General features: G+C 42.4%; 1 protein-coding gene across 2 annotated transcripts in view; it reads right to left on the bottom strand.

Annotated features, from left to right (window-relative positions):
* The window catches only part of gna11b (guanine nucleotide binding protein (G protein), alpha 11b (Gq class)), a 47,338-nt gene that overhangs the window by 17,385 nt on the left and 16,864 nt on the right, over nt 1-13,089 (bottom strand). For both annotated transcript variants that reach the window (XM_058418369.1, XM_058418370.1), the window contains exon 2: nt 1,628-1,812. In XM_058418369.1, the coding sequence (XP_058274352.1) occupies nt 1,628-1,812 (185 nt within the window). The remainder of the gene's footprint in view (nt 1-1,627; nt 1,813-13,089) is intronic.

Raw genomic sequence — 13,089 nt, 5'->3', positions numbered from 1 at the left:
ATTCTGAATCAACTTTGGATTACATTAAACTTTATCATGTTGCTCAGTTAACAGAGAGACTGACCCTTTGCGTCATCTCTACTTAAAAGTATTCATGCGGCAGCGCTTTAGTGTTTTAATCTGTCCAACTCTCTCACCTCCTCATCTAAAGAGAGTGATGCGGCAGCGCTTTAGTGTTTTAATCTGTCCAACTCTCTCACCTCCTCATCTAAAGAGAGTGATGCGGCAGCGCTTTAGTGTTTTAATCTGTCCAACTCTCTCACCTCCTCATCTAAAGAGAGTGATGCGGCAGCGCTTTAGTGTTTTAATCTGTCCAACTCTCTCACCTCCTCATCTAAAGAGAGTCATGCGGCAGCGCTTTAGTGTTTTAATCTGTCCAACTCTCTCACCTCCTCATCTAAAGAGAGTGATGCGGCAGCGCTTTAGTGTTTTAATCTGTCCAACTCTCTCACCTCCTCATCTAAAGAGAGTGATGCGGCAGCGCTTTAGTGTTTTAATCTGTCCAACTCTCTCACCTCCTCATCTAAAGAGAGTCATGCGGCAGCGCTTTAGTGTTTTAATCTGTCCAACTCTCTCACCTCCTCATCTAAAGAGAGTGATGCGGCAGCGCTTTAGTGTTTTAATCTGTCCAACTCTCTCACCTCCTCATCTAAAGAGAGTGATGCGGCAGCGCTTTAGTGTTTTAATCTGTCCAACTCTCTCACCTCCTCATCTAAAGAGAGTGATGCGGCAGCGCTTTAGTGTTTTAATCTGTCCAACTCTCTCACCTCCTCATCTAAAGAGAGTGATGCGGCAGCGCTTTAGTGTTTTAATCTGTCCAACTCTCTCACCTCCTCATCTAAAGAGAGTGATGCGGCAGCGCTTTAGTGTTTTAATCTGTCCAACTCTCTCACCTCCTCATCTAAAGAGAGTGATGCGGCAGCGCTTTAGTGTTTTAATCTGTCCAACTCTCTCACCTCCTCATCTAAAGAGAGTGATGCGGCAGCGCTTTAGTGTTTTAACCTGTCCAACTCTCTCACCTCCTCATCTAAAGAGAGTGATGCGGCAGCGCTTTAGTGTTTTAACCTGTCCAACTCTCTCACCTCCTCATCTAAAGAGAGTGATGCGGCAGCGCTTTAGTGTTTTAATCTGTCCAACTCTCTCACCTCCTCATCTAAAGAGAGTGATGCGGCAGCGCTTTAGTGTTTTAATCTGTCCAACTCTCTCACCTCCTCATCTAAAGAGAGTGATTGCGGCAGCGCTTTAGTGTTTTAATCTGTCCAACTCTCTCACCTCCTCATCTAAAGAGAGTGATGCGGCAGCGCTTTAGTGTTTTAATCTGTCCAACTCTCTCACCTCCTCATCTAAAGAGAGTGATGCGGCAGCGCTTTAGTGTTTTAATCTGTCCAACTCTCACCTCCTCATCTAAAGAGAGTGATGCAGCAGCGCTTTAGTGTTTTAATCTGTCCAACTCTCTCACCTCCTCATCTAAAGAGAGTCATGCGGCAGCGCTTTAGTGTTTTAATCTGTCCAACTCTCTCATTTCCACATCACTAAACACTTCAGAAATTGCATTATATAAAAGTATTTAATGTGAATCAGGCTTTCCTTCAGTCAATAACATGGATCAGATCATATTCTTCCTCACCTTGTTCTGCTCATACTTGTAGGCGATTTTGAGCGTCTCTGTGGCACGGATCATGGCCTGCATAGACGTGTAGATGTTCTGGTAGACCAGCTTGGTGAAGCCGCGCTTGTCTTCGTCCGTGTACCCGGTGCCATGGATGATGCGCATCTGTTTGATGAATGTGCTCTTACCGCTTTCTCCCGTACCTGACATCAAAGCAGGAGAGGACAAAGGTCAGGGTTAAAAAGGTCAGTTCCTGTGATGTTCATCGTGTTATACTACTGCTTCCCTCGATATTGCATTCACACATCGTCCGTTTCACATTGTTCATGCGCTCGCAAGAGACACGCACGCTGGAGAAAGTCAATAGGTTCATTCAAACACATCACATCCACTCATCGATGAAAGAGGCGATTCATTCGAGTCAGGAGGCAGGGTAACTTTCACCAAATTATTTCCTGCAGTAATCAAACACGTTATATACGCAGACTGTTAACTGTGGTTATTAATATTAGATGAGCTAGAGATCAACAAATAAGGCACAGTTCTGTGAACGTAGCGACCAAATGTGCTTGATTTTGCAGCAGGATTCTTATTTTTAACACCTACTAGTAAAAACACATGTAATGACTTCTATGATCGCTATACTCAACTTCAACGCACATGAATTAAAGATGTTTTGGCTGACTTCAGATGACATGTCTCAGTCCATAAGGCTAAAAATGGCTAAAAATGAACCAAAGTTGAAAACAACAAAAAAGTAAAAACAAAACAAAAAAAAAAGCACACAGCTACACTATATTGGCAAAAGTTTTGGGACGTCTGCCTTTACATGCAGATGAACTTTAATGACATTCCATTCTTAATCTGTAGGGTATAAATGTGGCCCGCCTTTTGCAGCTATAACAGCTTTAACTCTTCTGGGTAGGCTTTCCACAAGGTTTATGGGAATGTCTGACCATTCCTCTAGAAGAACATTTGTGAGGTCAGACGCTGATGTTGGACGAGAAGGTCTGGCTCGCAGTCTCCGCTCTAATTCGTCCCAAAGGTGTTCTATCAGGTTGAGGTCAGGACTCTGTGCAGGCCAGTCAAGTTCCTCCACACCAAACTCACTCATCCGTGTCTTTATGGACCTTGCTTTGTGCACTGGTGTACAGTCATGTTGGAACAGGAAGGGGTCATCCCCAAACTGTTCCCACAAAGTTGGGAGCATGGAATTGTCCAAAATGTCTTGATATGAAGCTGAAGCATTAAGAGTTCCTTTCACTGGGGCTAAGGGGCCAAGCCCAACCCCTGAAAACTAACCTGACACCATAATTACCCCTCCACCAAACTTTACACTTGGCACAATGCAGTCAGGGAAATACCATTCTCCTGGCAACCACCAAACCCAGCCTCTTCCATCGGATTGCCAGACAGAGAAGCGTGATTGGTCACTCCAGAGAACATGTCTTCACGGCTCTACAGTCCAGTGGTGGCATGCTTTACACCACTGAATCCGACACTTTGCATTGCACTTGGTGATGTAAGGCTTGGATGCAGCCTCTTAGCCATGAAAACCCATTCCATGAAGCTCTCTAAGCACTGTTCTTGAGCTAAGGACACGCGAAGTTTGGAGGTCTGTAGCTACTGACTGCATCAGGTTGGTGACTTTTGTGCACTGTCTCAGCATGCGCTGACCCCACTCCGTGATTTTATGCGACCTACCACTTCGTGGCTTAGTTGCTGTTGTTCCCAATTGCTTCCACTTTGTTAGAATACCACTAACACTTGACTGTGGTATATTTATTGGAGACTTATTGCACAGGTGGCAACCTATCACGGTACCACGCTCGAGTTCACTGAGCTCCTGAGAGCGACCCATTCATTCACGAATGTTTGTAGAAGCAGTCTGTATGCCTAGGTGCTTGATTTTATACACCTGTGGCCATGGAAGTGACTGGAACAGCTGAATTCAATGCTTTGGGGAAGAAGGGTGTCCCAAAACATTTTGCAATATAGTACAGCTATAACGTAAAGCCAAACAGCTACAGCATCCAAAAATATGCATTAAAAAAAAGATCAGAAGGGAACAACAGGACAGGAAAGCAGTGATACCTCAATAACTACTCTTTACAACCGTAGTGAACAGAAAAGCACCTCAAAATGCACAGCATGCTCACAGTAAAGCTTGCACAGCTGAATGAGCTGAAACGCATCAAACTGCACTCCTGTCAGCCGAGCCCAGGAAGCGGAGTCAATAGTATTCACAGAATCGCCCACAGGTTGGAAAAAAAACATCAGCAGGTCATTTTTATTTTAATCTTTGCATGCCAAACAACAAAACTCGGACCCAGAGAGATGCACCATAGCCCCTCGTTTCCTGACAGGAAAATGACTAATGAGAAAAAGCAAAAACAACAACAACAAAAAAATATTCTCTAAAACGAAGGCCACAAACTGGTCTGAGACAGTATTTAAAAAAAAAAACATCATTAAGGATCTCACACATTCTCACATAACGAGCACAAAGCTGACACTCTGAAACTAAGCTCCGTGCCCCGATGATTCATTAACTCGTCTCTTTTCCTGTTTGGATAGGTTATTTTCAGGACGGCAAAGGAAGCGTTTAACTGCTCGAAGCAGCTTGACCCAAGCTTTGAATGAGTCAACCTGACCCTGATTCTGTCCTTCGTTTTAAGAGCGACAGAAGTCTTTTCTGTCTTTCTTCCAGTCTTCATGCTGGCATTCCCAGAGTGACATAACACTGCACTAAACAGCACAAAGAGCGGTTATTAGCATTAAGATCTATTTAAAGGGATTCCTAGGAACTCGGATTACCTGCTGTTTCTACTAAGGATTGAAACACAAGTCATGAATCGGTCCGAAAAAAATGACCGAAAGAAAAACCTCTGTGATTTAATATCCCCTCTCCTTTCTTCCACAGAAACAAAGTTTCATTTGACATTACATTTTTTCCTCCCCTTTATCCTGTATTCAAAGGCGTTATCTAGGGGCTTAAACTTTTCTTCCCGACTCGATATTTATAACCTGTGACACAGAGTGTAATTACCCACGCTTACTTCTAGTGTGTTGATGTTTTCTTCAATACTTTGCTCAAATAGAAATGAGCAGCTCGTGTCAATATTTAAATCCAACTCCACTAGAATATTCATGAAGGAAGGGAAGCAACAGGTGTACGCCAGTTCCGCTGTCAATGAGTGTGTGTGTGTGTGTGTGTGTGTGTGTGAGTGTGTGAGTGTGTGAGTGTGTGTAAGTGTGAACTGAAGAGCTGATGGCAGTGTGTAGAGGTCCTTAAGATAAATTCAAGCACCTCTTTACAGACAAAGCCCCTGAATAACTACACACTGCACACCGAGCAGAGCGATGAGGTTCGTCACAGGCTAAAAGTGACGAGCGATGGAGAGAGATTTCAGGACTGGAATAATGATCAACATAACTAAAAAAAATATATATATTTTTTTAAATACATGTATACACACACACACCGATCAGGCATAACATTATGATCAATGACATGTGAAGTGAATAACACTGATGATCTCCTCATCATGGCACTTGTTAGTGGGTGGGATATATTAGGCAGCAAGTGAACATTTTGTCCTCAGAATTGATGTTAGAAGCAGGAAAAATGGGCAAGCGTAAGGATTTGAGTTAGTTTGACAACAAAGGGACAAATTGTCTAGACGACTGGATCAGAGCATCTCCAAAACTGCAGCTCTTGTGGGGTGTTCCCGGTCTGCAGCGGCTCGTCTGTTGGATCGGATCACACGGACCAGCCTTCGCTCCCCATGTGCATCAATTAGCCTTGGCTGCCCATGACCCTGTTTGCTGGTTCACCACTGTTCCTCTCTTGGACTACTTTTGATAGATACTGACCACTGCAGACCGGGAACACCCCACAAGAGCTGCAGTTTTAGAGATGCTCTGATCCACAATTTGGCCCTTGCTAAAATCCTTACGCTTGTCCATTTCTCCTGCTTCTAACACATCAACTTTGAGGACAAAATGTTCACATGCTGCCCAATATATCCCACCCACTAACAGGTGCCATGATGAGGAGATAACCAGTGTTATTCACGTCACCTCTCACTGCTAATAATGTTATGCCTGATCGGTGTATGTATATGTTTCTGTATTGATATTTGAATGATTGCTTCATATTAAAGCACTTGTATTGTTTCTACAGTCCCAGCTCATCCACAGAGACTTATCTGCATCAGAAATCACCACATCAGAATCTAAAGCAAGTGGATTAAAATAATGGGTGGTTGTTTGAAATGACCAGAAAAAGGCCCTTCCTGCAAGGACATGTTTATTTGCTAAATACCATTCACAGAAGGAGTCTCCAGTGTCTTTGTAACACTCGGCTTACTGCGATTTCTCCGCTACATGACCGGCTTCTTGAAGTGTTTTAACTTCACGAGATATAGAGGAGTGTTAACTCATAACTACTAATGGATGAATGTGTGGCTCATGAAACAATTCCGAGAAAACACTTTAGTACATGCTGTTATTGGAAAATAGTCCAGTTCGGTGTGTAAACGGTAACGGCAGCACGTCTCGCCAGCTTTTATTCCCCACCGATTATATAACCTGGAGGTGTCGTTTATTGTTTTATTAGTGGGGGAAAAAAGTCATGTGCATGGAAAACCTGTGTGTATGAAAAAACAGGAAACAAATAAATTACACCTTTTTTTTTTTTGGTTACAAGTAATATTCCAGCTTAAAACGCTGGAAATCTCAATACTGGGAGGGGAAAAAAAAATTAGATTTTCTAGGACACATTACACAGCAGCCTGTGGAAAATCTGTTCAACACGGAGAGTGATGAGTTCTGATCTCTCTCTTGCATTTCACACAGGCCTTCAGTCGCCCACACAATACGGATACACAAGCTTGCTCACACACACACACACAGAGAGAGAGAGAGAGAGAGAGAGAGAGAGAGAGAAACCAATAAAACCCAACCTTTAGCTTTACCACATCCGCAGGAGGCAAACCACAACCACAGTAAGCACATTTCATCTCTCTGTGCATCAAAACACACATCCTGCCATCACTTCTCCCATCACCTGCACTTAATCTCTCTCTTTCTCTCACGCACACACACAAACCTTTCCCTGATTACATAACACAGTTCTTCCTGGTCTTCCAGAAACCCGGTCACCTGACCCCGAGTTCAAATCTGACATATGAAACCTGAGAGCGATTACTGAGAAGACAAAAGCATTCGGAATGAGAAGCTGCCTGTGCAGCGCCCATCATGTGATACCGATACAAAGAAAACAAATATTTAACACAGCTAATCTGCTGCTGAACTGAAGATCAGGTTCGTAAAGTAAATAAAAATGATATCACGAGGAGCGTTACAAGTCTGGTATCGAGCTGCTTAAGCTTAACTGGATATACACTAAAGGTGGAAGGTAGCACCACTGTGTCATTGGTAGCTGTTTAGGAAGTCAGATATCTGTATCCGTGTTCGCTTTTAAACACGCACAGTGGGCATGGCCTAAACTGGAAGTTTTGTTCTTTTTCTATCTTTTGAGAGAGAGAGAGAGAGAGAGAGAGAGAGAGAGGTAAAAAAAAAGGCAGTCATATCTGCACAGTGTTAGAAATCTCTCAGCTAGACTAAAAATGATGACATCGCAACAACATACAGGAGCCACTGGCTAAAAAATTCAGCAGTTATCAGAAACGGCTGGATTTTACACCAGTGACATGACAAGTAATGGTTCACGGTTCTTTATTTGTCACATAGTCCAAGACGAATGTAAGATAGATAGGATGTAAACTGACCAGGCATAACATTATGACCACCTACCTGGTATTGTGTTGGTCCCCCTTTTGCTGCCAAAACAGCCCTGACCCTTCATGCACTGTGTATTCTGACACCTTTCTATCAGAACCAGCATTAACTTCTTCAGCAGTTTGACCAACAGTAGCTCGTCTGTTGGATCGGATCACACGGGCCAGCCCTCGCTCCCCACGTGCACCAATGAGCCTTGGCCGCCCATGACCCTGTCTCTGGTTCACCACTGTTCCTTCCTTGGACCACTTTTGATAGATACTGACCACTGCAGACCGGGAACACCCCACAAGAGCTGCAGTTTTGGAGATGCTCTGATCCAGTGGTCTAGCCATCACAATTTGGCCCTTGTCAAACTCGCTCAAATCCTTACGCTTGTCCATTTTTCCTGCTTCTAACACATCAACTTTGAGGACAAAATGTTCACTTGCTGCCTAATATATCCCACCCACTAACAGGTGCCATGATGAGGAGATCATCAGTGTTATTCACGTCACCTCTCACTGCTCATAATGTTATGCCTGATAGGTGTATGCATCATATGATACGAGATGAAGGAGAAGCAGCTCCAAGTAGCTTAGAATTTGCATGAAGTTTTCTCAGTTTTGATCAGTGTATACAGTTTACACAGTGCGCAAAATGTTCCTATAGTACGACCGTGTTGTGTGTATGTGTATGTATCTCCATGCGAGGAAGCACTTTGTAGACTTTCTCATCTCTTATTGTTAGCAAAACAAGTTTGTTTAACAACCAAGAAATCACCAGAAAGAGTGCTGAAATCACATGGGGACACTAAAATATATAAACAAAAATATAAACACCGCAATTCCTGACCAGGTTTGTAAAATACTTTACATACATGCTATATACACATATCAGCTATAAACACACACACCGCTGTGTCACGACAGTTATCTGTTCTTACACTGGGTGTGACAAAGTTTCATATTTGCTTTGGATTTTATGCTCTTCAATAACAATAGGACGACAATGAAGGAAGCCATTAAGCTGCATGTTTGCTATTGGCAAGGTCGATAAACAAACTTAGCAATATTACTAAGACACGTAGCATCGGCGCAGGCCAGGTGCAATTACTGGAGATAAAAATCTACTTCATTGATCGCGCGATGGGACACGATGTTGCTGTGCTAAAGCAAATCTGTCTTAATTTATTTATATAGCTTGTGTCACCAGGCAAACATACACAGCAGTTTGTATGAAGTATTCCAGACTTTCTAGTTAATACACTGAATGTCCTTATTGGGGAAAGTTCCAGGGATGGACAAGTCCTGCTTTTGAGAACGTTACCCGGCAATGATGTTATTTCTGATGTTTTTATATTAAGTGATGCTGCAGCACACTTGAAGAAATGGCAATTTGCCCTCTTCCTTATAGATGAGCTCACTATTGCTAGTGTTGCTATGATCAACAGTGAGAAAGGAAGAGACACTGTCCCTCTGAGACTGGGAGCACAGCTAGTTCTGCTCCCTTAACCCAAACCCCTAACCCCTAACCCTAACCCCAACCCATAACCCTAACCCAAGCCCCTAATCCCAACTCCTAACACCTAAACTCAACCAAGCCTAACCCCAACCCCTAACCTTAACCCATAATCCCTAACCCCAACCCCAAATTCCTATCCCCAACCCCTAACCCAAGCCCCTAATCCCTAAACTCAACCAAGCCTAACCCCAACCCCTAACCTTAACCCATAATCCCTAACCCCAACCCCTAATTCCTATCCCCAACCCCTAACCCAAGCCCCTAATCCCTAAACTCAACCAAGCCTAACCCCAACCCCTAACCTTAACCCATAATCTCTAAACCCAACCCCTAATCCCCATCTTCAGGCCCTAGCCCAAGCCCCTAATCCCAACCCCTAAACTCAACCAAACCTAACCTCAACCCCTAACTTTAACCCATAATCCCTAACCCCAACCCCTAATCATAACCCATAACCCTAACCTCAGCCCCTATTCGCAACCCCATTGTCAAGATTGTCAAGCTTGATCTCACCATCTCTAAACTATAGGGTGAATAAATTTGCTTGAACACGACTTTTACATGCATCATGTTTGTCCAGGGAAGTGTGTGAAGCCTCCTCACTGCGTCCACAACTCATTTTTTGTGTAAAACCTGGTTTGTCTCTGCAACTCTTTCAAGTGCAATAGTTTGAAAACCACCTCTGAAAGATTATTAAAAGGGATTTCTCAACCTCCATGCCGAAAAACTTTGAACTGGAACTACAATCCATAAATATGAAGTGAAAGAAAAAATAAACCTTGGACACAAATATGGGATGAGGATTAAAAATAAATAAATTAATAAATCGAAAGAAAACACCAGCGTTCGCTTGTTTGATAGGGCAATTGTTTGGTTGTCATAGCAACACTTCCCCCTCTCTCTCCTGTTTGTTTTATGAAGGACATTAAACATGAACTCGATTTCCTTCTCGTTCTCTCGTGTTATGAATGAGTGTGAGACGTGGGTGGGGGAAAAAAAAAGAAGGAAAGAAAAAAAAACAACACTGATAGAATGGGGACAAATGAAAAGGTAACCGTCTTCAGAAACGACTCGGGGAAGAACGGAGATTGAAAACGTAAACGTGAAAGACGCAGGAAAATCTGAAACATTTCATTAAAGGAGGAAAGCACAGATTTATGCAGGAATATCCACACTCACATTAAAGCAGTAGATCATAAGAAACTAAACACAATCAACCAATCAGCAATCACCATTTTTTAGTGCAGGATAATCCGCCTTTGGTTTGAGAATGTATCATTCTGACCACAACAATATATATACACACACACACCGATCAGGCATAACATTATGAACATTATGACCGGTGAAGTGAATAACACTGATGATCTCCTCATCATGGCACCTGTTAGTGGGTGGGATATATTAGGCAGCAAGTGAACATTTTGTCCTCAAAGTTGATGTGTTAGAAGCAGGAAAAATGGACAAGCATAAGGATTTGAGCGAGTTTGACAAAGGGCCAAATTGTGATGGCTAGATGTCTGGATCAGAGCATCTCCAAAACGGCTCTTGTGGGGCTCTTGTGGGGTGTTCCCGGTCTGCAGTGGTCAGTATCTATCAAAAGTGGTCCAAGGAAGGAACAGTGGTGAACCGGTGACAGGGTCATGGGCGGGGCCAAGGCTCATTGATGCACGTGGGGAGCGAAGGCTGGCCCGCGTGATCCGATCCAACAGACGAGCTACTGTTGCTCAAATTGCTAAAGTAGTTAATGCTGGTTCTGACAGAAAGGTGTCAGAATACACAGTGAATGACGGGTCAGGGCTGTTTTGGCAACACAATATAAGGCAGGTGGTCATAATGTTATGCCTAGTGTGTGTGTGTGTGTGTGTGTATACATATATATATTATTAATCAATAATGAATTAATTTTTTTTAAATTAATCAGTTAGATGTATGTAGATTATTTTAATTTGATTATTTAACAAAATCCATTTAATATCATAATCATAATGCACATAAAATCCTGGTGTAATTTCCCAATTATGTAAATAATTATTTAATAAAAGAAATTAAAAATTTTAAAAAAAAAAAGCCAGTCATCTGGGAAAGCATTTCTAGGAGGTGAACGAAAACCTTTGTGAGAAAAGCAAGATCCAGCAGGCTGCATAAAGGAGAACGTTCTCGAGGCAGCTACAGGTATAAAGCGTCACCTTCATACTCACATATGCACAATATCATTGCCTTAAAAAAAACAAAACAAACACAAAACAAACAAACAAAACTAGTTGTGTCACTCTCAGTACCTTAAATGGACTGATCCGAATCTTTTAAATTTTCCAATCCTTTAGTTATCAATTTATCAGCATTTAACGTTAGATTAGCTCAGGATCCGATCACACAACACAAACATCTGGCTTTGTAAAAATATTCAGTCCATCAGAAACTCACTATTTTTCCAATGTGCTCATTTTATTGCTGTCAGGATGCCAGAGTTGTCTCTGAGGAGACAAGAAAATATTACCCGCATTGCAAATGCTTATTAGTTCTGCGTCTGACCAGACATTTAAAAACAAATACCCAGCATTTGTCTCTCTTACTGAAACACTGACCCCTAAACTCATTCTGAGCGAGTCATTTTCATCATGTGACTCTTGACTCAGTGAACTGACTCTGTATAAGCAAAGATAATGCAACAAGATCTGTAAATATGACCATAAAGAAATAATACTGCTAGAAAACTGGATCCTCCAGGACAAGTCAAAGCATAATAAGACTGATGCCTGAAGTCTGATTGAACACTTCTCTCTACTCCACAAACACACCCCACCATATCCACCAGCGTGCTTCATACCACGGTCCAGCTAATCGATAACGAAATTCAATTCATTTTTACTGCCGTTTTTTTTCCTATTAGATGTTGCGACCGTTGATATATTATTACCTTCCGGTCACTGCATTCAGCACAGTTTTCCAAGAAAGCAAGCGCAAATGCTTGAACCCGTCATGTGACTAAATGGAGGTTGTGAGATTATAATAGCTTTGCTTTTTCAAGCTGTCGACTGCTACTGCGTGTCCTTGAATGAAGTAAAAATCATTCGCGTCTCGTTTGAAGGAAAAAAAAAAAAAAAAAAGGGTTCGCTTTATCCCTCGCTATTTATGAATAGAGGTCTTTAGTGAGTGTTAGAAGAGGGATGTGAGACATGCTGCATGTGCTACTCACAGCAATACAGGAAGATTGCACTGTTATATATAAATATCAATGTTTTTCGGTCATGAGTCTTCTCTTATCAAATTCATACATATTTGAGCTAAAAGTCTGTCCATGTGTGGGTCTTGTATAAGGTGTCCAATCTGCATTAAACATGCTATCAGACTGAGACTGATACCGGTATAGTTATCTATGCAGATGCAACACAATGTTTCTTCCTCTGTGTGTGTGTGTGTGTGTGTGCACTGGAGTGAACCGTGCAAAATTTCAGGCTGCAGTTTGACCTGATAGTACACACAGATGCAAAAAAACATTCCTACGCTCACTCACCGATTAGTCACACGAACAGGAAATAACCCCGAGCAGCTCAACCTCTTGTTTAAATGCAGGTCTGCTTGTGTTTTCACATGTCCTCGTCTTCACCTATCCGTCTCCCCGTGCAGCGACCAGTTGAACAGCGCAATCGTGAAGGAATTAAATCAAATGTCTCATTTATTTCACGTGACCCTGTCACAAGATAACAACACCCCCCTACACACACATACATCCTCCCTCCTTGGTGAAACAGAACACACAACCTCTCTGGTTACATCCAAAGCCCTGATCATCCAGCAGAAGTGCAGGACATTCATCACTTAAAGATTTCTCCATTCTATTTTTTAAAATGGCCTAGAAATAGGAGGCCATCTATTATCGTACGTGCCGGGTGCAGAGCGGCTCTTTTTCCACACGGCCAACACCGTTTCCCAAATAAGGCGCAGAGAGACGAGTCACCTTAGCCTTCGATGAAGACTAGTGGAGTCAGACAAGCGTGTTGAGAAAACTATTTAACCACATATGTGCAAGCACGTTGTTTAGGTCATGCCTAATAGCTCTGTATTTTAAGAGTTTTTCCCTGTACTTAAATATGATGATGCACAGATACACTATATTGCCAAAAGTTTTGGGACATCCCTCAAAAATCATTACATTTGGGTGTTGATTT

Source organism: Hemibagrus wyckioides, linkage group LG20 (assembly GCF_019097595.1).
Source record: "Hemibagrus wyckioides isolate EC202008001 linkage group LG20, SWU_Hwy_1.0, whole genome shotgun sequence".
Lineage (NCBI taxonomy): Eukaryota > Metazoa > Chordata > Actinopteri > Siluriformes > Bagridae > Hemibagrus > Hemibagrus wyckioides.
The sequence above is the reverse complement of the archived record's forward strand: the minus strand, read 5'-3'. Positions and strand labels throughout refer to the sequence as shown.